Source organism: Trachurus japonicus, chromosome 11, assembly GCF_045865225.1.
Source record: "Trachurus japonicus isolate A0001 chromosome 11, Traja_1.0".
Taxonomy (NCBI): domain Eukaryota; kingdom Metazoa; phylum Chordata; class Actinopteri; order Carangiformes; family Carangidae; genus Trachurus; species Trachurus japonicus.
In genome coordinates, this window is record NC_140917.1 from 13,058,428 (window position 1) to 13,085,579 (window position 27,152).

Here is a 27,152-nt window from a genome sequence, read left to right on the forward strand (position 1 = left end):
TGAGGTTCCAAGTGTAAGAAGCTTGAACGTCATGGAGAACCCAAGACTCTTCCTCACGTTCCTCACAGCTTTCTCCTGTTTGAGTGAGTATGCTTTCACTTTTTTAATTTAGAGCTGCAGCTTGGTTCAGTTGTGAGTGAAGGATGAGAGAGCAGCGGGATGCTGCTGGAGTTTGTACTGTGACATTCAGTAAAACAGAACTCTACACTAAATTATCAATCATCCAATTTACGTACTTTGATCCATAATCATTGTCCAAACATCTTGTTGTTGCTGAAGATCCAGTTGTTGTTGAACAAACCTGCCAGTAATTGTAAACACAACATACAAGTTGTCCCACCAGCACTGATATACTACCATCAATTTAAACTGGTGTGGACTGGAAAAAAAGGTTTCTGCTCTGTCCTCAGCTACCAGTCCAGGAATTACCAATAAACAATAACTAATCAGATCCACTCAGTCCAAATGACTGGGGGCTATTGTCAATATCTATATGGATGTTCATTGATTTCTTCTGATCCCATGCACAAATATGAAACAATATAAAAACTCAAAGAGATGAAAAACATCTTTATATGAACTGTAAGTGACAGTACCTGCTTTGTAATTTGACAAAAACTCTCTAAAAAAACTAAAAAAACAACAACCACAACATCAACATCTCTCCTGAGCTTTCAGCCATATTTTGTGTCCTTCCTGAAGGAAGGAGAATCGCCATCTCTTAGATCAAGAGTGAATGTTCAGCACAGATTTACTGCTTGTTCTGCTTTGAATTGGCCACATCATAGAGTACATCTAAAGCTTTTACACTGAAAATATTGAGGTACTTCCTTTCTTCCAGCTAAAGTGTGAAAATAGTGTATTGAATAGACATTTATTCAGAATTTTGAGGTAGAAGGATCTCATGGCTCCTAAAGTAGAACAATTCAACTGGAATAAACATTAAATTATCTGCCTGGGATGCAAAAACATTTTCTGTACCCAGAATTCCTTTATCCAATGAGCACTAAGTTACTCATTCTGTATATTTAATCATATTTCCAAACACTAAAATGAGAGTTGAAAGTTTCCATTTGTTTTTTAAGGCACAATTAAAGCAAAACAAATGTTCAAGATAACTCACAAAGTTGCAGATTTTTTGGAAAATATGTTTTTATTTGAGCGAAGACAGCTTTGCATAAGAAGAGGGGTGGTGCAGACGGTGTGGGAGGTTCTGCATTCAGGTCCAACAGCAGAAAGGGGTCAGAGTCAACGACCTCTGACCTCTATGAAGGGGGGGTTGGGTTCTGAGCCGTCCTGGTCAGTGGAGCAGTCTGTGGAGGGGCAGATCATGGACACAATAGCCAACCCCCCCGTCGCTGCCTCCCACCACCACCACCACCACCTCCCCCAAGCCCTCAATTTTTCAGTGACCTGACCCTCACACCCTCATCTCCATAACACTGCCCCCGGTCTGCGCTCAGATTGAGACCTTATTAAAGATATGTGTGTATACGTTAATCCCCCGACAGCTGCCCATGACCGTGCCCTCAGCAAACCCCCAACCCCTCCACCACTGGTCCCTCGCTCAGCATCTAACTACGTCCATGATGGAGTAGATACCTCCTTGGTTTTAATCCACAGCAGGGATACAAAAGGGGCCTGTGGTGTGTGGTGGTTCCTGCTGCGTGAACAAAAATAGCTAATGTCTCAATCTGTGGAGCGTTTAGGCTAATGCTAACAGGATTTGAACCATGTAGCAGAATGATTACAAGGCTGATGGGACATTTTGTTGGGGACCCTCATCCAACCTTAACATGACTATAAGTAGCATTAACTACCCTGACAACTCTGTTTAACGCCTTATATGATGAGATCAGTGGAAATGGTCGAGGCGAGCTAAATATAAATCCAGTTTCCCCAGTTTGATCATGACCAGTAGATGCACTGCTGACCAGAACGACACCAGTTCATAACTAGAAATGTTTGACCAATCAAACAGCTCATGAACTACCAGAGATGAACCATGGAGGAAACACTGTGGTCACACTAAGCTGTTCCTACCAGGCTGCAAAACCTCATTTTAGCTTCAGATAAACAGTTGAAAACAAGTAAACAAAACAAAATGAAGATGGTCTCTGGGTTTTTGCAGCCATCGCTTACATTGGCAGCGAATGTGAATGGATCTAAATGTCCAGTATGACTATTAGGGGCAAACAAATGGCTTCTATAGGAAATGCATGAGAGCACATTCCCAGCAGCTGAATAAACTCCCATTGCCATATTGTAAACTTCATTATGAGACACAATTGTGAAGAAACCCTCACTTTATAGAAAAATAATAATGCTGAAGTCTTCAGGCAGCAAACTTTATTACCAAAAATTGAGAGAAAACAACCAAGAGCTAAAGCAGCAGAGTAAAATCATATCTTATCGATCTATAACTGATAAACTCTCAGTAATGTCGAACTGAAGATTCAGTGCCCTATATAATTTGTAGCAGTGGCACAAGAGCCTGTAACTCACAGTTATCTGCCTCCGCTGCTCTTATTGCCCCATTAAAACTACACTCTGGTTTATCTAGAGATGCTACCACTGATGTTTGGCACATTTACTGCATCACCTGGATGCTCATTGCTGCTCAGGGTTGACAAAGAAGCCTCCCCTCCACCACATCAGAGGTTATTGCTATTGATCCACATCAGCTCCCATCTTCTTCTTTTTTTTTGGTCAGTCCATTTAAATCTGCACTGACCCTAGAAATCAACCCCCCATCCCAAATGCAGATTGGACGTCATGGGCCAGTATCATTATACCCTAGTAAGCATGTTGTCAATAGGCCAGGAAAGACAGATGTGTTACTGAAAAGACTGAAATACTGTGTGCAAACCTGTGCCCAATATATATATATCACCTGATTCAGAATATTGTTTATTATTTAGTCAGCTCCTGATTCAAACAATCCAGTTTTAGCACCATGGCATTGGGTCACCATCAGTGTCAAAACCCAAAAAGACTTTCTTTTTCATCACACTGAGTTTCCTTTAGTTTTTTTTAACAAAGAATGTTTTTTTTTCTCCCAGTCCATCTCTTACAAACACTGTTTGGACATTGAACTTGGCACATGACACTTAAATGACATCTGGTTTACACAACAGAGCCATGACACGTCACCATCAGTTTTACTCCCACCCTGTTGGACAAAAGAGGAAGCCCCCAGGCAATGGGTTTCAAGGTTTCCCAGTTATTCCCAGCTACTAGTCCAGGCCTTTTTGCTGCACACTCAGTGTTCAAAGTGTTCTTATGACACAGATATTGAGCCAGGTCAGGGGCAAAGAAAACAAAGACAAGAAAGGATAATAATATTTAAATGTATAATAGTGGACATGATGAAAATTTTCAATTTGCTAAGATTTGTTCATATTTAAATGTCTTATCAAACATTTTGTCATTACAGATTTAGCATTATTCTCAACAATACTGATACTTGCAAAGAGTTAAATAGAAATATTTCATCATTTTATTCTTGTCCTCCAAAGCTGCTTTTAAATCAGAGATGGTGAGAGAGGAATGGAGGGATATTGGTGAAAAGATTTGTATATGCTGATCAGGACCCCTCTTTTCTTTCTCCATCCCATATTTTATGGGGGATGGACCTAAATCTGTGAAGTTCAGGGTCAGCAGTCCTGCAGAACAATAGCATGGGAGGGCTGGGAGAGAGCTCGGGCTGGAGACAAGCTGCACCCCCCACCTTCATCTGCACATCCATCCTGCTCACCTCTGGCTCTCCCATGACCCCTGAGGGGCTTGGGGTTACAAGCACATGGTGCCAGTGTGGGGGTTTCTGAACAACCCCCTCCTTAAAAAAAAAAAAATCTCATTATGGGCCTTAGCTCTATATTGAAAACGGTCCAATCTCTAATGCTATGCACTTCATCACACCCCATGCAGGTTCAGCTCATTTGAACTTAGAGTGGCCCTTAGAGCTCAAGACAACGCAGGCAAATGGACACAACACAAACAACCTCAGAAAACATTTGACAACACAAACAACTGCAAATGCTAAAAACACAGTGGACGTGTTTTCAGTGCACACACAAAAAGTGATGAACCAGGCGCTGAGCTCTCAGGGTCACTGTGTGAACCTGTACAGTGAAGATAAGTTTAACTCCTCCAGTCTGGAGGTAGTGTAAAGATCATAATGGTAAAATATGACTCCAGGAAAAGTGAAAAAAAAGAGCACTGCAGTATGTGGTTAAAAAAAATACATAAATACTCAAAAGCAGATCTTTACTTTTTATGTCAGCACATTGTTAATATGGCAAATTAGTTACTGTAGCCAACTTTTAGCAGGCTAATTGTTAGAATATAAAGGCATTGATGATTGTAGCATAAATTTGGCAACTAGTACACATTTCTGTTAAAACATTTATCAGGAGTTGAACAGATGTTACAAAACCTCAACTTGGTTTCTAATTTGTGTATCCTGCATTTTTCATCCACTGATTACAAGCTGCTTAAGGTAGAATCAAAAAAGTATCAAAAAAAATACCTACAACTAAAATTCAGATACAGAAAAACAGACCCAAATACAGCTCCACTTCTACATTATGTTGCTGTCAGGTCCTGGTCTGGCCTTAAAGATTATTCACAACATCTTTCAGTGTTGACACAATTATCATTCATATCATTCCTGGTTCTGAGTCTCACTGGGTTTGAGGCTTCAGTCTAGAAACAAGGCAAGAGATTGATCCCATGTCAATGTGTCAGTGTGTCAGAGGTTGTTGCTCAAAGCTGCTGTTCAGTTCTGTCAGTTTATTTGATGTAACAGTACAGTCTAATGTCACCTACTACAACAGGCCCTCAGCAAATCCCACCTTCATTAAGACTACCCAACTCAGTTTCTGTTGATGCTGAAGCCATCCAAGACTGAAAAAAACAAATGATTAAATCAGCAGCTCTATGCATATATACAGTGTCAACAAAGACAAAATGCAGAAAGATACAGAAATGACTCCGTGATTGGTGTCACTGATACACTGATATACTCGGATACAACCCAGTGCTTTGCCAAGAGAAGAGAGACAAACATCTAACAAGCAGTGCTGACCACTTCTTTTCTACTGGATGAGGGTTTACTAAGAGAAATTTGTAATTATTATATACAACATACAACAACACACAACATACCCACACTTTACTCCATTTGGTGTGACATTACATTATAGATATCACTGACTTTTTATACCTAAACTCTGTACCTTGAAGCTCTGTTACCTTAAATTACATTTCCTCACTACCTGTCTTTGTACCGCCTTAAGCCATATTTGATTCCATTACCTGCTGTTGCTTCACATGCTTTATGCTTTTTTTTTTTACTAAAGTCTTTAGTCTCAGATTTTGGCTCAGACTTTTTAAACCCACACAACATCTGAGGACTGATATAAACAGCATTGACCTGAATCCTCAGCTATCAGCTATATGTAGACATTTTAGGCCTCACAGTTGGCCACACCATGTGTTAGATAACCGTGGCCACTGAATGCAATGCAAGTTCCCCCTTGGGAGCCCTGAATTTCATTAACAGGCCTGAGGGATGAGAGGCTCAGTGGTTGCAGGGGGCTCTATCAGCCCGTCCAGACATGGCTGACCACTACCTCTCTCTCCCAGTTGCATCTGCTGGGAGGTGGAGGTGGAGGAGGAGGGGGGGGGTCTGTCATTAGAAAGAGGGCAGATGCTCATTTCTTGTTGTGACACATCAGTAAATCCAATAACAGATCACGAGGACAGAGGATATAGCTCTGTTGTATGTTGTGTTGAGGCTATATAGTATATGGTTTAAGGTCAACACAGAAGCATCAACCTGCATGTTCAGATGGATTATAGCTAAATGCTGCACTGACAGATTGGCCCTTACCATTTAGGACTCACTAGGTTTAGCCAGCAGAAAGCAGTGGTGTATAATGTAACCTTGGGGGCATATGTTTCCACTGATTTACTTCATTTGCATGTGCTGATGTAAGATAGGATGGGGAGTAGTGAACTTGTTTAAGAGTGTGTTGAACCACACTCTTCTTTATCCATGCAGATAGTTCCTCCACATTGCTTCTTGACACCAAACTGGTGCCCCAAAAAGGTAATATACAAATGTGTTCTGACTGTGATGTTCAGCACATTAGCAAAAAGCATCATCTGGCCTTCAGAGTGGAGCATGAACTTCACTGGGAACTCAAGTCAAGTTCAATTGCAAGCTGCTGTGCGTGGGATTGACGGTGGTAAATTTGGCTGGACAGATGCGAGACTACGTGGTGAGACTGATAAGGCATTGTCTAGTTCAAGTGCAACTGCAATTGTTCCTGCTTCACAGCTGGGAAAGAAAAGCGGCTGGTGCAAGGGTTCAAAGCTCTTTGCATATGAGAACATTAACACCAGAAAAGGCTGAAAGAAAATAGGGGAAGACTGGGGAGCTTCACCAAGGTCATGGTGGAGAGGGGGACAAGGGTGACACTGGGAGATCTGGTGGCATGGGAAAGTCACCCCAGAGGTGGGTCTGAAAGGGTGGGAAGAGACGGGCGGGGTGGGGTTTTGGGGTGGGGGGATGCATAAGAAGGGGCAGATGGTGCCCTTGGGTGGATGTTGGCTGACTAGCGTTTTTACAGAGGTTACTGGGGGTTGGGTGCAAATAAGCATCGTCACAACACTATTGTCAAAGTTGGCCCTTGTCTCAATGGAGGGTCCCTTAACTTGACCCCAGCAACCCTTACCAGTCTTCTCCACTCCAGCTTGGCCATTGTTGTTCCCTTCTTTGGCTGGATGGTTCACTGGCATTCAGCCTCCATTGTGGCTCTTCCTCAGTGAAATCGTTATACGACGCAAAACCAAAATGCACCATCAATCAAATTAGTTGGGTTTCAACGTGGACTGAGGTTTTTCACGCAGTTGGGGAAGAGGCTCCCTGAGGCTGAGGTGTCCAACAAAGCCCACCCTGTGCTGTTTTGTCTGGAATATCAGAAAAGTTTCTAGATGAAGAATTGGTTGAATTTTCCTCTGTCTTCATTTTGGTTTTCCCACAAACAACTCACTCAGTGTTGATGCAATCTACCTGGTTTTTCCTGGAACCTATTTGGCCTGAATAAAAATCCACCTTCCAACAGCCGCTGCACAGAGTACACACTCCAACATGGTATTGCCACAGGCAGGGTTGTGGTTGGTGACCCAGAACGGACCTTACCTTTACTGTTTCCCATTATCTGTTGGAGAAGGACGGAGTTAGAGGAGTTACATGTCTGACTGCATATCTGAATGTTCCTCTATCTCTGAATCTCTCTCTGACGACTTGTCTCTTTCTCTTCGTCCTGTCTGCAGGTGGCTGTCTGTCCTCAGAGCTGTCTTTCCTGGTCGAGCCCAGTGATGTGATCGCGGTGAGGGATCGCCCGCTCATGTTGGACTGTCGGGTGCAGGGCGAGGAGCCAATCATGGTTACCTGGCGTAAAAACGGGGTACCTTTACCCACCAGCCCGCGGGTTCGGGTGTTGGCGAACGGTACTCTGCTCATACAGAGCTTCCAGAAACGCAAAGAGGGGAGCGACGCCGATATGGGCGAGTACGAGTGTGCTGCCCAAAATCGCTATGGCTTGCTGGTCAGCCGCAAAGCCAAAGTGCTGTTGGCATGTAAGTGTTTTACAGTAATACAAAACATACAGCTTAATATATCATAGTTTTCATGCCACACATGTTCTGGAGCAAAAATATCACACAGGCTGAAAGGAGCTCACTGCTTAACTTAACAAGTTATGGGTGACGAAGAGAAGCTGAGATACAAACAATCAGAGTTGAAGCTAAATATAAAATCATGAACCTACAGGGACGCATTAGTTATTCAATGCTTTTAACTTTAAAAGTCACAACTGCGCACTGAACCAGTCCCAGCAGGTTTGTCATTTTTTAGTCTATATGGAAAGCGGTCAATCTTTGTGCTGTCAAACTGATGAAGATGTTTTTTCTTTTTTCTGTTTTTGCAATGTTGTTTGCATCTTTGCATGTTTTCTCTCAAGCTGCAAGTGCGTAGAGCCCTCAGGGCCACTGTAGATGAACAAGGTCTGAGAAGGTGTGTTAGAGACATTTGGAAATCAAGAAGAAATTGCCTTGACACCATTTACCTTAAACCCCTTGGCGTGCACATGACTCTAATAATCACTTGACCTGTTTTCCTACTCACTTGAAGGTTACAGTCATTTTCTTAGATGTTTACATTCCTGAGCTCACAGGACATCCCACAGACAGTCACCACATGTTGCATTTTCTCTGCTAAAACATTGCATCGTCCCTTTTTGATGCTTTACATTGTGAACAACTATGCATTGTACTCCCCTATAACCATAACCAGGACCCTCCCTCCCTTGACTATCTGGTCCTTTGTTGTCCGAGGGAGTACACATATAAAATCCCTCACCAAAACATACCAGCTTCTCATTATGGGAAACCAATAAATTACACCTCGTGTACATTACTGTACATTGCTGCACGTGCACCAACACACGCCAACACACTCTTGCACTACAATATACACACTTCCCTCCTCTCACCACCCCCCACCCACTTCACTTGGGCCAATAAAATCAGGGGTTCACTGGTAATCCAGGAGAATTATGGGTACTTTGAGGTGGTCTTACTTGAGTGCAATGAGTTGCCATGGAGATGCTCTCTCATTTGTAGACCTCCCCTCCATGGTATACGCCCATATTGATTATGGACACCAGGTTATCAGGATTTGTGTGTGTGTGTGTGTGTGTGTGTGTGTGTGTGTGTGTGTGTGTGTGTGTGTGTGTGTGTGTGTGTGTGTGTGTGTGTGTGTGTGTGTGTGTGTGTGTGTGTGTGTGTGTGGACATGATTGTATGAAATCCATAATAAAGAATGGAAAATATTATTTGTCATTCTGTATCATGGCCATATGTGATTTTTAAATGAATTGAAACATAGCCAGCTGAGCTTTCTCAGTAATATATAAAAATATCTACTAGCATCACAAACCAGTAAGTGCAGTGAGGCTGTGGTGACCTTTGAGGAAGTCCTATTTGCTATATTTATTTCCCCTTGATCTGTAAGGAAGGATCCATAGACCAGCAGAGTACTGAATGGCTTTATCTGCAGCACTTATCACCACGTATCATCCATTTCTTCTTTCAGGCAAGAAAAGAAATGCATAAAAAACCTTGTATGAGTATGAGTTGTCGCTCTTTACGTTGGGTTTTAGTCCCATGATGAAGAAACTAGATGATCTAACTAGAAGATCTGAAGGCTGCACAGTTCCTCTGTTGTGTATAGGATCTGATGTGTGTGTGGTTTGTCTCTCAGCTCTTCCTAAGTTCCACACCCACCCAGTGTCCATGGCTGTGGATGAGGGAGGTGTAGCTCGTTTCCAGTGTCAGATCAACGGGGTACCTGAGGCCATCATCACCTGGGAGAGAGACAGAGCGCAGCTCAACACCACCGACAACAGGTAACACTCACAGGCTGGAAACAAAGATGAACAGAGCCTCCATGATGTCACAGTCCCCATGTGTCATCATAACATATTAAATATCCATATGAAACCTATGAAGTGAAAATGGTAACCCTTTAATTTACAGGCCACTAATTATGTGAAAATGTCAAGAAATAGCCAAGAAATAAGAATGAATTGTGTTGTAATGTCAAGAAATAGCCTATACGGTCTATTTCATAATGTCATGTTTTTCAAAAAGGCAAAATATTGCAAATGCTTTTCATGCTTTGACATTTTTTGGGAAAGGCCAGAATTTTTCTCCCCCAAGTCCTTGCAATTGACCGTTTTTTCTGTGTTATTTCTACGCACTCAATTGTTATTTCATTTCTATATTTCTCCATAACTATGAAATTGATCGTTATTTCTAGGCTATTTCTAGACATTATGACGCAGTAAAATGCTATTTCTTGGCTATTTCTTCACATTGTCACGTAATTAGCAGCCTGTAAATTAAAGGGTTGCCGTAAAAATATATTTGTATGAATGTAAGAATTACATACTGACATATATGTCCAGGTATATCAATGTATATCTATACCAAATCTTCTCAATCCAACAGTAGATACATACATTCAGCTTCTAAAACTTTAGGGATTAGGTTGCATTACACACTTATATACACTTTTTCTTTAAGCATTACACACCAATGTTCTCAGCGCCTCACCTGCACCCTGACCTCTCCTCCCTATGCAGGTACACCCTCCTACCCATGGGCATCCTCCAGGTGACAGCTGTGAGGCAGGCAGATGCCGGTGTTTTCCGATGTGTTGCCACCAACCCAGCCAACATCCGCTACAGCCACGATGCCGTGCTCAATGTTACTGGTAGGTGGACGCACATGTGGCGTGAACATGGATGTTAGAGCATAAACATGCTGCAAAAACTCAAAATCTTACCAAGAATATTTGTCTTGTTTCTAGTCAAAATGTTATTTCTAGTCAAAACAAATCTAATTATAATCAAAATCTGAATCATCACATTAAAAAAGTAGCTTGTTTTTTTTACTTTTTTCAAGCATATTTTCACTTGAAATAAGTAGAAAAATCTGTGGTGGATCAAGTTTTTCTTTCTTATTACAAGCACAAAAAAACTTGCTTTGACTGGCAGATTTCAATTGAAAATTAGTTTGAAACAAGTGAAAACTGTCTAAAAACAAGTTAATTTTTAGGTGATAAGTCTTATTTTAAGTGGAAAGAGATTAGTTTTGACTGAAATTGAGACATTTTGACAAGAAATAAGACAAATATTCTTGGAAAGATTTTGAGTTTTGATTATCAGAGATATTTCATAGCAATTATATTATCATTGTGGATCTCACCCACATCGTCCTATTTATCTTGCCTCATCTTTGCAGGTGGAGCTCCCAGAACCTACAAAGAACCAGTCATCCTGTCCGGTCCCCAGAATCTGACCATCACTGTCCATCAGACGGCCATCTTGGAGTGCATCGCCACAGGAAACCCAAAGCCCATTGTTTCCTGGAGCAGGCTAGGTATACCACCAGGAAATCCTGATCAAGTGTTGATGATGATTGGAGGACGACACATCTCACAAACCATCTCTGTGTCTGTGTCTGTGTGTCTGTGCATCAGATGGGCGATCCATCGGAGTGGAGGGGATCCAGGTCCTGGGGACGGGGAACCTCATGATCTCAGATGTTTCCCTGCAGCACTCTGGCGTGTATGTGTGTGCTGCCAATCGACCCGGCACCAGGATGAGAAGAACGGCTTTCGGACGACTCGTTGTTCAAGGTGAGTCCACTCCGTCCGTATACACAAAGTACTGCACAGCTCCTGGCTCTCTGCAACTCCACAGTGGCAGAACAATCAGTACAGACCACTGAGAAGATCACAGACGGATCACACATGATGAATAGATCAAATAGAAAAACTGCTGACAGAAATATAATAATAATCTTTATTATGGACTCGAAAAAAAGTGGTCCACTCTCATACACATACACACTTAACATACAAGACAAAACCAAGCAGACAAAAAACCAAACAAATAATATAAAATACAGTAATTTGTCACTGTTGGTTTAAAAGAAACAGTGCAAACTATTGTGCCAGTGCTTACGAAGCCTGGATGTGAACCGATATCCCATCATGGGGCAGGTTAAGGCCTTGATAATGCAGTTATCAGATAGGTCCAAACGACACATGAAATTGAACATCAGCTTGCGCAACAATGCCGGACATGTTGGTACATTAGAAGATACAAATAACAGGCTGGCACTGTGCCACCTAGGAACACGTAGCAACAACCTCATGGCGTCATTATAAGCCACTTTTAGCCTCTGCATACTTTTCACTCTGTATTCAGCATTAACTCAGAAACAAACGGATCCATCACATACAGTGATACAGTTACAAAGGTGATCCCACACCATCTATGAGTCAACAGATGATCGTTATATGACGAAGCCAGGCAGGTTTTGTTTCAGAAAATGCAAAATGTGAAACCTGAGGTAAAGTTGGAATGGTTCTTCAGAAAAGAAGTCTTTACTATAGCTACTTTCATAAAAAGTGAATTATTTATGTGAATTCCATTTGGTTTTTGTTTTGTTTTGTCTGTGCTCTGATGATTTTGTTTGGTGTCTAAATACGAAATGTGTCTTGTAAGCCCTTATAGGCTGGGCGCCTTAATTGGTGCACGACACGTAAATAAATATAAATTCATTCATTCATTCATTCAGAGTGACGACAGAAATAGCATGGATGTAGTTTTCTAATCGTTATTACTGTAAAGTTGAATAGCGATAAATGGCAGCCATGCATATAGGACGCATTAGTGCAGCCTAATCTCATACACATAATCTTTGTTGATGAAGATATAAAAAAAAGTTTGTAAATACATTGCAAAGGATCATTGTTGATCATTTTACCACCTACAGCCACAGTGTTGAAGTACATGGATACAATGATGAGGAAAAATGAGTGAACAAACACAATTTTGGTAACAACACACACAGTATAGTAAAAAAAAAACAAAAAAAACACACAGTGTAGTTTGGAAAAAATCTGAGGAATCCCTGGAGCTGTTTCATCACAGTGTCGCCATGGACACCACAGAGGAAGCTGATGCTTTCCCCATAAAAACATCAAAGAGCAAATTCCAGTCCAGCACCGTTAGCAGTGGTTTGAGTGAGGGAAAGAATTTAGATGATCTCAGTGTTTTTAAAGAATTAAAGTATTTTAAAGAATGAATAGTGTTGTTTTTAATGAAAACAACATTATGATGAGTCGGGGTTACAGATAGATAGATGTTTGGTACAGATGCAGCTGCTCCTGCAAACATGGAGCCATTGTTGCTGTCTTTGTTTAATTGTTTTCGCCTCCGTGTGTGTGTGTGTGTGTGTGTGTGTGTGTGTGTGCACTTGACCATATTAACTGGCGGAGGTGGAGAGGGGAGGGGGAGGAAAGGGTCAATAGCGAAAGCTCCACCCTTTCTTCTCACCTTTGCCCCCCTCGCTGTTTAGTGGGGGGTGGGGGCTGGTGGTGTATGGTGACACTGATGATGGGAACCCTACACACACACACACACACACACACACACACACCACCACCACCACCACCCCAAACACACCCCCCACCCCTCTACGTCCTCCACACTTATGCACACCCCTTCTTCCAGTTCCTCTAACAATTAAGCACTGACACCATTGTTCAGCTGTGTGTGTGTGTGTGTGTGTGTGTGTGTGTGTGTGTGTGTGTGTGTGTGTGTGTGTGCTCTCTACGCTGTGGACTCATCCATCATGTCTGTACACTCAGCTCGCTTATATTTCTCCCTCTCATTAGCTGTGTTTTAATGAGCTGTCCTAAGGCAGGTTCAATTAGCAGCTAAACCTCCCAGAGTGTGTGTGTGTGTGTGTGTGTGTGTGTGTGTGTGTGTGTGTGTGTGTGTGTGTGTGTGTGTGTGTGTGTGTGTGGTATGCGACACACACGATGATGTAGCCTCCCGTAAAGTCATATAGGCTACTACAAACATACACACTCTGAGATGTTGTGAAGACCAGACTTGACTTAGCTGCACAACTTCAGATTTAATTCAACTTCTTAATATGAGGTTGAGTTGTATCAGCTATAAAACATTAACCCACTGATATTACAAAGAGTTCAGGACATTTTTTAATCAATATTTTAAGATTTGTCACTCTAACACAATTTAAGTAAGTTTTATTGACAGTAGCTACGTGTTCAGCATTGACCACAGTGTAAAGGTGACGGTGATGTGAGTTAAAGCTAAAATAGTTTCAGGTATTTGAGGTGAAAATGATAAGGGGTACTAATATAATGTAAATATAATGTACTAATATAGTGATATCAGTAAGTTTGTTTTTTAATGTTTATACAACTTTATTTGTATGTTTAACCCTTTGTTTTTTAAATACTTGGACCATTATTGGAGGGTATAAGCACAGTTTTTTAGTTTTTTAATTTTTTTTATGTATGTATTTTTTCACTGCAAACCAGGGATAAATCTGGATGAAGTTGAATGCATATTAATTTACTTAATACATATAAATGTTAAAAGAAAAATGCAAAAATGTTTATTCTAATAGCCTAAACTTAAGTAAGTTAAGTTAAAATGATGCTTTTCAGTGTCCACATGCAGTCTCTCTGCACATCCACAAACTATACAGTATATTATTCACAGTTGGAGTTTGAGAACTTGCAAACATAGACTTAGATGTTATAGTATAATAACAGATACAGACACACAAGCATGATGTTGTGTTGAAGGTGCAGAGACATGATGAGTCAGTGACATTTAATCTTTTCAATATTTACATCAGTCTGGACACTTTCATACATTCTCTGTGTGTGTGTGTGTGTGTGTGTGTGCGTGTGTGTGTGTGGTCATGGTCAAGACTGAAGGGACAAAGAGCACAACATACAAAAGCCTAGACGGCCAGTTCGGTGCAAGGTGCAGGAGGCTGGAGCAGAAACAAAAAAAAAGAAGGAGAAAAAAGGGAAAGGAGCTGAATAATGAGCAGCAACCTCTGACCCCTGGCCCTTCTGACCTCGACAGGAGGATCCAGGGGGCGTATGTCACCCTAATGTCGGGCTGGGGTGAAAACAAGTCGGGGTGTGGGAGGAGGAGGCAGCGGAGTCAGGACGGACACATGGGGAGGTGGAGGGAGAAAGGAGGCGTGGTCTCGGGGTTAATTAGGGAGCGCAGGAAGATGGATAGATCCTCAACAGAGGGGTGAGGGCAACCGAGGTGTCACCACCATGGAGAGGGAGAGGGGGAGACAAAGGATGGGCAGCCATTTTGGACATTTAAGTGTGTTACATACTCACCAAAGTGATGAAGAAGTCTCACACTGAGCCACTGAACTATGTCCCTGATGTACTGAGAAACATATACTTATATGCTTAGTGACACCAGGCTATATAGTTATTCATTCAGGTATTTGTTAATGTTAATCACATTTAAAATTGAGCATTTACTATTAAAATATAGTAAAAATCCAGGTTTCTGCCTCTGTCAGGTCATTACAGTAAGTTTGTTTTTATTTTAACACGCCTCGTGCTCATAATGTTTGAGGTTCATGTTCAGAGGAAACCGTTGACGAACAGGAGGGGCCGAGGCGAGACAATGAGATGGAGTCTGGGGTGAAACTCAAGGTCAACAAAACCCCTGATCAATACAGAGTATGGATCGATTGATGAACGGTCAGCTGAGGAGACGCCTGACACTTTCTAAACACGGTGGTGGTGGTGGTGGCGGTGGGACAGCTGGACAGATGAAGGGGTGGAAAGCTAAACCCCCAGAGAGAGACTGAACACACACACACACACAGAGAGAGAGAGAGAGAGAGAGCAGTGATGTATAAACTGACAATGACAATGAAAAGAAACAGTTTATTGAGCTGTTTATGTGAGCTGCATCTGTGTGTTTCAGTTACTACAGATCGCATCCATAGATAGATAGATAGATAGATAGATAGATAGATAGATAGATAGATAGATAGATAGATAGATAGATAGATAGATAGATAGATAGATAGATAGATAGATAGATAGATAGATAGATAGATAGATAGATAGATAGATAGATAGATAGATGCAGTGATGAATGCGTCCTTACTGAAGTGGTCATCTTGTTGACTCTTCCCCCTCGGCTCATATAAGGAGGATGGTAATAGGTCGTGGGGTCACAATGAGCGTCGGGGTCGTTAGATCAATGAGAGGCTGAAACGTGGGCTGAAGTGGGTGAGTGGGGGGGGGGTTGGGGGTTGGGGGGCTCCGGGGCTTTAAGGAGCGACACCTATATCCCAGGACATGCATTTTGAGTGTGAGGAGGAGCAATCAGCTGTGTGTGTGCGTGTGTGTGTGTGTGTGCGTGTGTGTGTGTGTGTGTGTGTGTGTGCGTGTGTGTTTGCATGTGTGTGTGTGGCTTTGGCCATCACTTCACCCAGTAACAATAGCACTGAGAGATCTGGTGCAGTGCATCTATAAACCTCAGAGCAGTCAGTAATAAAGCAAAATGACAGATTGGTTTTGTTGCATATAAATAAATGATGAATGAGTAAATAAATGCATTTATATACCATAAACAACAACAAGTGATAACATGGTGTCTCCCTGTGAGTCCAGTCCACTATTAGACAAAGACTTTGACATTTAAAAGAAAAAACAGATATCAGCAGGAAATAATCTTTTTTTTTTTTTTTTTTTTTTAAGTTTGACCAACAGTCTGTGACATTTTTACTTGAAAACTCAAGCAAAGACTTTTAAAAAAATCTCCTCTTCTCCGCAACAATGTTAACAAACCACAAAATATGAGTCACGTTTCCCTGTTATTTGTTTTGTTTTTTTTGTTTTTTTTTGGGGTGGGGGAGGGTCAGTGCTGGGTAGAGGGTAAAATGTCTAATGTGTATGAAGCAGTTTTAGTTGCATGATGAGCAAAACTGAAGATACCCACTACAGCTACCACTAGACTGAGAACATGATAAGATTTTATCTCCAGACCAAAGACACAGTTTTAAAAATGTAAAATATCTCACAGGCAACTTGCGTCTGGTTTCAGCCCTTTTTGGAAACTACTTGTATCTGATGCCTTACTTAGTTTTACACATCCCTCTCCTCCTCCTCCTCCTCAGCTCCTCCTGAGTTCCTGCAGTGGCCGCAGTCCGTGTCCAAACCAGCAGGGGGCAGCGCAGTGTTCACCTGTGTGGCGCAGGGCGTCCCCGAGCCTCACCTCATCTGGCTGAAGAACGGCAAAGTCCTGATGCCCGGACACAACGTGAAGCTGACCAACAACAACAGGTACGTCCTAGAAATACACAGAGTGAATCCTGATTGGTTCAGTTTTGATCCCATTAACGTGGATAAGAGTCATTTTACCTCGAAGAAGTCTGGATCCATTAGTCTGCATGGTGTATCACATGACTAAAGTGGAGATAGGATAAGAAAAGTGCCTGCATGTCATGTGAGAAGCTACGACCCGAAATATCCACACGCTGATATGCTGATATGCTGGTATTTTTAGATGCAGAGTCACATCAGAGCTATTTTCAATCCTGCATTTGAACATCTGCACCACGTGGTGGCAGCACTGCGCAGAAAGCAACGAGTCACTGAGCCTGTTCGACCACGAATGTCTCCTAACGATGGCGATGAAGAAGTCTGTGGTTGTATAATGATATAAAATAAATAAAGAAGTAAATCTAAAGTGTGGGAATAGACAGCAAAAGAAAAAAATATATATATATATTAGGAATGGTGACCAAATTAAATTCAGCCTGAAATGTTTCGCCTTATTTTTGAATTATACCCTTGATACATGTGATTTTTAACTTAAATATTTACAGTATAAATCAGGTACACAAAAAAATAATAGCCCACAGACCATAACACAACACAATACATAAACTACAGTAGTAACAATGGCACACATATTCCTTTCTTGGATATGTGTGCCATTGTTACTACTGTAGTGTATTGTGTAGCCTATGTATGTATTACTGTACAAGTACAAAGCAGCTGATACGACGCCACTTGCCCAAGACAAATTTCCCTTCCGGGACAAATAAAGTTTATTTGATATTTGATAATTGTGATATGATGCAATACAATACAATTTAGATGAGGGCAGTATAGTTGTAAGTACGCACAGCATGTTTGGTATGTCATAGTTCAAACTCAGTAATGTAGTTTACAATGCTGTTGAGTAGATAAGAATACCAAATAACAAAAAACATTAATTAAAACCAACACAAGAATAATGACAAGCATGAATAATAACAGGTATAAACAAAGAAGACACATTCAATTTATAGGAGCTTTGTAGTGAGTCCAGTGAACCAACCTGACATGGATGAAAGACATGGCGACAGTAAGACCCTTGTAAATATACAAATGCATCTGCAAATCATGTCTATCACAGAGAGGGAGGGGATCCTCCAGCCTTTATGAACAGGATGCAGTGATGAGAGTTGACCTGTGAGTGGAGCAGTAAACGGCATCGAGGGGTTTTAGAGCTGCAGCCAAAACAAGATGTCACTATGATCTATAGCTAGAGCTGAGTTTATCTACAACACAACAACAAGATTTAGGATTCATTCCTCAAGACAGAGCAAGTCTTTTCTTTTTCTCACAAGGGCCGACGCCTGATTCTTGCCAAGATATTCCTATTGCATGACTGAAGTGGTAGAAAACAAACACACCTTTGTCCAGTGCAGGAAGGTTTAGTTTGTTTCTGTTGTCATCTGAGATGGAAAAAATATAACATGAAAAATGATGCAATACAGTAAACAGTGGCCCTTTACAGTAATTTACAGGCTGCTGATTATGTGATAATGTGAAGAAATAGCCAAGAAATAACAAGTAATTGTGTCATAATGTCTAGATTAGAAATAGCCAAGAAATAACGGTCAATTGCAAGGACTTGGTGGAGAAAGATCCTGGCCTTTCCCAAAAAAAGCATGTGTAATCTTTTCCCTTTATGAAAATCATGACATTACTATGAAATTGACCGTTATTTCTATGCTATTTCTTGACATTACTATACAATTAATTGTTATTTCTTCTCTATTTCTTGACATTATCACGTGATTAACGGCCTGTAAATGAAAGGGTTACCCAATAAACATTTAGATGAATGAGGATGAACATAGTTTTGAAAGGGAACCTGTTGATGGAGCTGTGTGGCACCGATATCAGGATGTTTATTGTATTTCTATTACTGCACACACGCAGTATTAGTAATGTTGCATCAGTAAGTGTAGTGACACCAGTAGAGCAGGTGGTGTGTTACTACCTGTGTGTTGTGTTGTGTTGCGGTGTGAAGTGTGGCTTGATGCAGCTGTGATAATGTGTTGTTGTTGTTTTCCGTGCAGCACTCTGGCTCTGACCCGTATCAGCTCAGAGGACGAGGCCATCTACCAGTGCATCGCCGAGAACAGCGCCGGCACCAACCAGGCCAGCGCCCGTCTGGCTGTGGCCCAGGCCAAAGACCTGCCCGCCGCCCCGCAGGGCCTCATCGCCTCCGCCCTGTCCACCACCGCCCTGCAGATCACCTGGAGCCAGCCGCCCTCCAACGTCACCGACAGCATCATCGGATACGTGCTGCACATCCGCAAGATCGGAGGTGAGCGTTGGAGTTAAAAGCTGACAGTGGTAGATGGAGAAGAATAAGAATAAGAATACGTAAGAAAACCATAAAATCTCAAGGTGTTTGAACAAAACAAAATCAAACAATTAAAAAAAATATTAAAGCAGAAGTAAGCGATCTGGTCGTTTTGGCTAACTTCTTCTCAGCCAATGTGGTTAGAAGTCCCCGACCATTATATGGACAAATACTGCTGCGTGGACCCCCCCGTAACTCAGAGAAGGCACGGAGGACTCTGAAAATTCTCCCAGCCCTTAGTCGACATGAGGGTGAGTAGATAATGAGTGAAATTTGAATTTTGGGTGAACTATCCCTTTAATACTAATTCAATACAACCTGGTATAATGCAGCAGTTTAGCGTTCCTGCAGTGACAGGACCTCAGTCGTGTTTTATTGATGATGTTAATATCATTTTATTGACTTTACAATAACGACGTAATTAGTCTGCTGCTTTCAATACTGTTTTATCAGTCCCCGGCCCCCCGCCTTCGTCATGGATCTATTGGTCCTCGTCCCTACGTCTCCACATTCACGCGCATCCGTTGGCTGCACACACAGCCCTTCATGCCGTTCTCTCTCCTCATTGGATAAAGGTTGTAGGATACAAGGAAGTATACAAGAAGTTTTCTCCTCGGCTTACAGCAGAGCAGAGTGACTGACAGACCCGTGTTTCAGACCAAACACTCTATATAAGTGATTGCTGTCGGAAGATATAACTATTTAAGACTTATATTAACACAAACATTCCGCTTACTTCTGCTTTAATCAAAAAACAGTCAAAAGGTAATAAGACACAGTGATAAACAATAAAACAATACCAACCATACAAATAAAAGTTAGCCTGCGGTGAAGATATCAAATGGGCCACTTCAAAGTGACTGTACCCAAATGAAGGGAGGCTGGAGCACTCAATGCAATGACAAGTTCATTGTGCAACAACTAACGTTTCGACCCTAAACGGGTCTTCATCAGAGTAAAGTAAAAGTTAGCCTGCGTTAAAACCTAGTTAAAACAAATTAATTTTAAGAAGACATTAAGAAAAGTTGCCATAGTTATAGCCCTAACGATATACTTAATTAAAAAGGTTTTAAGTTATAAGAAGTGGGGCAGCGTGTTGCACTAATTGGAGAGTCTTTAGAGACTAGTTAGGACAGCCTCACAGTAGGGAATTGCAATAATCAAGTCTTGAGGTCACAAATACATTCATTAATTGTTCTGCAACATTTGGAGATAGAAGGGATCTGACTTTGGCAATGTTACGCAGATTAAAAAAAAAAAAAAAATGTCTTTAATGTGGGAGTCAAACGATAAGTTCTGATCAAAAATAACACCCAGATTCTGACCGTCATTAGTACAATGACAATGAAAGTAACAGCCTCGTTGGATCATGATGCTGTGATTGGTCCCTAAATGTGTGTGTGTGTGTGTTTGATCCAGAGCCTGACAGTCTGGAGCTGCAGGAAGCCATCAGCAAAGGCACCTTCCAGCACGACGTGACCAACCTGGAGCCCGCCACCACCTACAGCCTCTTCCTGAAGGCCTACTCTCCTCTGGGAGCCAGCCAGCAGTCTCGCACCGTGGTGGCTACGACACTAGGGGGCGGTAAGGACACGATACATTGCGGGGGAACTGTAAAGATCTTGGAGTGTGTGTGATAGTTCATTATTTTTATGAGAGATTTTATATCCTGGTCAATGATACGGGCTGCCCTCCATAAGACTGGAGGGCAGTGGGAATTATTGTGTGAAAACGGCTGAGGAGGGAGGAGTCACGTTGAGACGATGTAAAGCCTAGATTAGCATTTTTTTTAGCATTTATGCACAGATTGGTCAAAATACAGGCTCAATCAATCAATACACGTTGTTCACATGCCAGCCAGTTCAGTTCAGCTCAATTCAATTCGATTTTATTCGTCAAGCAGCAATAAATCATGACACTCATATTTTTGGGACCCTGAACCACTATGATTTACATAAAGGTTTCTGTCTCATGGCTGTGTAATTGGCATAATAATGAGGTAATTATCACCTATTCCTTTCTGCTAGATAGGAAAGACTCAAGGACACATTTATTCTGTATATTATATATATATATACAAAAACAACAAGAAGGAAAGTGAACGACCCTTGTTAAGTGTGTGCAAAACCAGAGGAGGAAAGAGAGAGAGCATTAATATCATGTTATTAACACTTGACCCCTCCTCAACCTTTAAACACTCACTGCTTACAGCATTAAAGGGATAGTTCACCCAAAATTCAAATTTCACTCATTATCTACTCACCCTCATGTCGACTAAGGGCTGGGAGAATTTTCAGAGTCCTCCGTGCCTTCTCTGAGTTACGGGGGGGTCCGCGCAGCAGCATTTGTCCATATAATGGTTGTGAATGGTGCTCACTTTTCTCCGTCCAAAAAGACACACCAAAAAAACATCCAAATACCTCCATGCTGCTCGTCTGTAATGTCCCTCTTGTATTGAAGCCCCGACATGAGAAATTGTTCCGAAAAAATTAAATAAGTCTATATTTTAAGCTTGTTTGTAGTGGAAGCTCCCAGTGTCTCAGTTCACTGCTCTTCCTGTGTCAGTGCAAATCACACGAGATTTGCACTGACTGGCGGAACAGTTTCTCATATCGGGGCTTCAATACAAGAGGGACATTACAGACGAGCAGTATGGAGGTATTTGGATGTTTTTTGGTGTGTCTTTTTGGACGAAGAAAAGTGAGCACCATTCACAACCATTATATGGACAAATACTGCTGCGTGGACCCCCCCGTAACTCAGAGAAGGCACGGAGGACTCTGAAAATTCTCCCAGCCCTTAGTCGACATGAGGGCGAGTAGATAATGAGTGAAATTTGAATTTTGGGTGAACTAGCCCTTTAATACTAATTCAATACAACCTGGTATAATGCAGCAGTTTAGCGTTCCTGCAGTGTCAGGACCTCAGTCGTGTTTTATTGATGATGTTAATATCATTTTATTGACTTTACAATAACGACGTAATTAGTCTGCTGCTTTCAATACTGTTTATCAGTCATCGTTCTGTTGCAAATTAAACTGGTTTTCGCTTCGGTTCCCCAGATCCGTCGCGTTATCACTCTTACTGGTCCCTGATCTGTGTTTTCCTGTCGGCTGCTTCGGCGACCTCAGTTTTTCTCATTATCTCAGCTCACCTCGTCTCTCTGTCTCTGTCTCTCTGTCTCTCTGTCTCTCCGTCCAGTGCCCACCCCTCCCACCTTCTTCACCAAGGTGGTGAACTCCAGCGCTGTGCAGGTGCTGTGGGAGCTCCCCAGTAAGGCCGGTAAGGCCGAGGGCTTCAGGCTGTCCTACCGCAAGGTCCCGCACGCCGACTTCCAGGGCCCCGTCCAGCTGCCGTGTCACGTCAACGCCCACACCGTCTCCAACCTGGGTGAGCGCGCGTCAGTGTGTCGGTCCGGCGGCCACTCGCTCGGCTTTTTATTTGTCTCTCTCTCTCTCTTTCTCTCTGCCATGTTTGTTTGTTTGTTTGTTTGTTTTGCCTATTGACACATATTGGCTCAGCTGCCGTAACCATGGCAACACACCTCTTTCAGTCACCTACAAAACAATGCGACAGAGGTGGAAAAACAAAAAGAATATGAGCTATGGTGTGAGACAGAAATCAACTGTACCTTATTTTACAGTTTTCTATAATTTCCTAAAAATATCACCTGAAGAGAGTGGGTTTTGTTTTAAAGTTGAAGAAAATATAACTGACTTCTTTATTTAATATGAACCTTTCATTGGAGCCTAATTAGTTTTTTTTAGATTAATTGGTGTCGTTCTTTTTGAACTTTGGCAAAAAAAGAAAGTGATTAATCCTCAGTGTTTATGGGGGGAAATGAGACAAAATCAGAGCTGTATGCACTTTTAATGGGTCATGACTCGGAATGATTTTAGATGTATTGTACATTATATTGTAATGGTATGTAATTTTGATGTCTTTTTTCTTACCTTCTTTCTTTTACTAGGGACAGGAGTTGAAAACTAGCATTAGCTATAATCTCTGTATGCAGAGCACCAGTCACATTGACTTGTTTGAAAGTGGAAAGTGTTGAGTGGAAGTGTTACTATGCTATGTTAACCTGCACTGTCCCTATCAAATAAACTAAATTAAATTAAATTAAATTAATTTGAACACCTTCGATTAATCAGAAGTGTAACCTAGAGCACAGAGCAACATGAAATCTTTAATATATAGTGATTCAAATTCAAATACCTGGAACATAGAGAAAGTTTAGAGTTAGAAATGCAACATCTTTAATCAGGAGCAATCAAGGCTGAATACTGACAGATGATTAAAGTGTTCACGTGTACCTTATTAATGAGTCCGTGTGTGTTCCTGGTCCAGCTGCTGTCTACTCTGCTGCTAATTCACTACACACACGGATCCTCGCACAACAACAAGTGATGACCCAGTGTCTCGCATCTCAATTAGCTCATCAGTTCGTCAGGGCACGATGAGCAGAGATGTTGACTAAACACACAAACTGACCGTGACTGACTGTATTTCAGAACCGGGGGCGGTGTATGAAGTCAAACTGGTGGCCTACAATGGAAACGGGGAGAGCGACTGCTCCAAGAGACTGGTGTCGCTGGCAGAGGAAGGTCTGAGTGACCAAAGCACTGGTGAGTCCAGACTGCACTGTACAGCTCAATGCATCATGGGAGTTCCCCTTGGTATCATAATATACAATTCAGCATTATAAACAATCTGGAGGAAGATGAACATGCACTTTTATATCTCACACTGTGTCTATCTTTGTAAACTGATTAATAATTATACCTGATACTATCTAGTGACATTACAAAATAACATAAATCACATAATGCATTTTCCTACTTAAAATGGGCCAAAGTTTACAGTTTATACTGAACAGTGAGTGTGTTTCGTCTCCAGGAGGGAACAGTCTGTGTCAGTGCAGGGACGGAGAAGCTTCTCTGGGCAGCATCGTCATTGGCATCCACATCGGCACCGCCTGCATCATCTTCTGCGTGCTCTTCCTCATGTTTGGATACCGACGCAGGTAAACGCCACCACACTGACTGTGCATATCATATTATTGAATCCGTAATCTAGTAAATATCGGATCTCCAAACATCTGGAGCAGAGTAGAAAGAGGAATCTTTCTTGTCTTCTGCTGTTGTGAACATATACAGAATAAACTCATAATTGTTGTGAATGTCTGCAGTCTTTTCTGCAGCAAGGGGACACAGGACAGCTGGTCTGTACCGAGGGACAACACAGGACACAATGGCAACCCTAAAGATGGAGTGAGCTGCCCCAGAGTGGAGTCGACACCTCAGGTAGCCACACGCATGTTAAAAGACAACACATAAGTGATAGAGCTAACTGATTGGTTCCTGTTACATTACAAGTATTTGTCTTAATGTTGAACCATAAAACACTATAAATGGAGTCCAGGAAAGTAGTGGAGAGGCCTCCTAACTCACTAAACTAAACTAAACTCTTATTATTTATGACAAGACTCGAGGATCTAGTTTTATCCATGATGAGAAGACTGTGATTACCAACTTAAGTTTGGCTGAGTCTGAGTCAGGGGATCAGGATGTAGCGAAATATCCTAATTTAAGCTTTATTATGTATAGAAATCCACTAATAACAGCTGATACAGCTGAATCCATCCCCTCAGGAGATCCAGACATTCAGATTCAGCTGAGCTAAGGACCAGTACACACAACCCTCACAGTTTCTATTAAAAAAATCTCAGTCATTTTTTTAAACAGCTGGTAACTGTGTTATTTAGCTGATGTTACTGAAACAGGAGGAAATACACGTGGTCTCCATTTACATAAACACAACACAACAGTTTAGACAGAGTCAAGAGCTGCCAGTGGATCATCTTGATTATTAAAGGTAAATCAGCCATAGACCATGATCAGCAGCTCAGCACCAGTTTATCTACTGGGTTTTTTAAAAGATATTTTGGGGAGTTTTTAGCCTTTATTTGATAAGACAGTGTAGAGAGACAGGAAAGCAATTAGAGAGACTGGTGGAAGGACATGTGCAAAGGACCATCTCGGTGATCAGCGCTTCAGATCTCGACCACCGAGCACCTGTTATATTTTATAATTTAACCTCTTCCATCACATTTACTGAGTAAAACCACCGTAAATATGACAAAGAACAAAGTTAGCTAGTTGCTTGTTGGTCGTTACAGTCTGGCGTTTGTTGGTGCCGTGGACGTTGTTTGATTCCTTGTCTTTCTTGTCCTTCTGGTGACAGGTGGCCTGTCCAACACAGTGTCAAGTCATCATTGAACAGCAGTCATCGGGTTTGCCTGGCATCGGTACTGGCTAACACTGGTCAATAATAACACCATTACCTCCCCCCATTCCCATCTACCCACCCTCTTTTTGCCGTCTTTTACCCCTCTAACCCCGTTCCTTCCTCCTCCTCCTCCACCCCTACCTCAAAACCAAAGCTTTATGCCTTTATTGCCTGTGCTCGTTCACATGTGCATTTAAAAAAAAAAAAAAGCCTTCGAATAGCATTACCACTCCAGATTAGGTCCTGTCGCACTCTTTTCGTCACGTTTCCAGTGGGAGTCTGAGCCATAACCAAAATTTTTCTACTTCTCAGATCTCCCCCTTGGTGGCGCTGACATGTGAAGGTGTGCACTGTGATCTTAAACCTTAAATGAAGCCAAATGTTGTCGCCTGACCGGGGACCTACGTGTCCGATGTTTTTTTTACCTTCAGTTCCTCTGCAATAATAGAAATGGAAGAAACATAGCGGCCTTTGCAAACGCCTTAGAGGTGAGAGTCTGATTAGAAATAAGCTTGTGAAGAAGAACCATGTAACCAGGCGTTCTTTTTACTCAGCTCCTCCTCAACCAAAACCTGCACACCGCCAAAAGAAAAAAAAGCTACCTCAGTCTGAATGTCGGAGCCATAGTTGAGGTCAGTGTTCGCCGAGCTCAACCAAAAAACCCGTTCCCAAACCCATTTTACCCTCCTCAACCAGTGCCAGTGCCAGTGTACCGTGCCAGCCGCCAACCCGGGACCAGTCCAGAGAGCGCTCACCGGGACGACCACCATGGAGAGCTTTAACCACGGCGGTGTGACCTCCCTCCACTGCCACAAGCTTTAAGCCTTACTGCGCCAGAGGTCGTCAACGTGAGCCTGAGCGACTCCGCTGTTCAAGTCTGGTCACCTTTGTGTGTTTTTCCATCATTTGGTGGAAAAATCTCATCCACAGCTTTCAGATTCCTACAAGTGTCCATCTCCAAAGACATAAAAGTGCAGAGGGGACGCAGCTCATGGGAAAAAAAAAAAACGGGACCGGAGAGCTTTGTGAACATTTTAAAGCCACGATTTCAAGGTTTTTTTTTTAACCCCATGAAGTCCTTTTAAAGAAAAAAAACAAGTTGAGACTAAAACAGCACTTGTTTCATCTGCACCAAACTGATGGCATATTCAAGATAAGCCAAAAACAAAAACACGCTGCCAAGTTAACTCTCCAGATGCCAAACTGGTCACCCTGGGACCTCAAAGACACCGAGTTGGCGGCTAAAGAAGACACACGCCTGAATGCTTGTTTGTCACCGAGTCAGCCTATCCAAAAAGTTCTATGAAAACCAAGCTGAATGATTCCCAAAGATGTAAACATTTTGATGGTTTTCGTTATTTTCCTTTGAACATTTAATTTTGAAAGAGTCTACATTTACTTACAAATTTTGGACAGTTCCTGTTCGAATGGGGTCACCTGATTGTAAAGTGCTTTAACTGAACCCAAGCCAAAAAAAATTATCTCATAATTTCTTTTCTTTCTTTAAAAAAATACCATATTTCATGCCTTGTTTGTCTAGTTTTGGAAAATTATTTCAGGTGGACCCCTTCGACACGGAGCCGCATTTTGTTTGATTTTAACACTTAACTTTTAATGAGAGACCAAAATGAAGATGTCAGATATTTTGAAAGACTTTTTATGTCAATACTATACGGAAAACTTTGTTTCTATTTTAAAG

At 41.9% G+C, this 27,152-nt stretch overlaps 1 protein-coding gene across 2 annotated transcripts; it reads left to right on the plus strand.

Moving 5' to 3' along the window:
- The first annotated feature begins 9 nt into the window (after window positions 1–9).
- LOC146978376 (immunoglobulin superfamily DCC subclass member 3) lies at window positions 10–26,454 on the plus strand. Of its 2 annotated transcripts, none has more exons than XM_085791071.1 (14): window positions 10–83; window positions 7,345–7,650; window positions 9,334–9,478; window positions 10,217–10,347; window positions 10,878–11,015; window positions 11,116–11,274; window positions 16,635–16,800; window positions 18,873–19,123; window positions 20,582–20,746; window positions 22,364–22,552; window positions 23,677–23,790; window positions 24,062–24,188; window positions 24,354–24,468; window positions 25,409–26,454. In XM_085791071.1, the coding sequence occupies exons 1-14, from the start codon at window positions 32–34 to the stop codon at window positions 25,481–25,483; spliced, it is 2,133 nt and encodes a 710-aa protein (XP_085647197.1). In that variant the 5' UTR covers window positions 10–31; the 3' UTR covers window positions 25,484–26,454. The 2 variants fall into 2 exon arrangements, with proteins under 2 accessions (XP_085647197.1, XP_085647198.1); XM_085791072.1 differs by having other exon boundaries at window positions 24,366–24,468; window positions 25,409–25,526.
- Window positions 26,455–27,152: the final 698 nt, after the last annotated feature.

Excerpts from the sequence above, each read along its gene's own strand:
- LOC146978376 (XM_085791071.1), top strand. The coding sequence starts at position 32 with ATGGAGAACCCAAGACTCTTCCTCACGTTCCTCACAGCTTTCTCCTGT. Across the intron at positions 16,801-18,872 it reads AAGCTGACCAACAACAACAG|CACTCTGGCTCTGACCCGTA; the intron begins GTACGTCCTAGA and ends TTTTCCGTGCAG. Across the intron at positions 20,747-22,363 it reads GGCTACGACACTAGGGGGCG|TGCCCACCCCTCCCACCTTC; the intron begins GTAAGGACACGA and ends CTCTCCGTCCAG.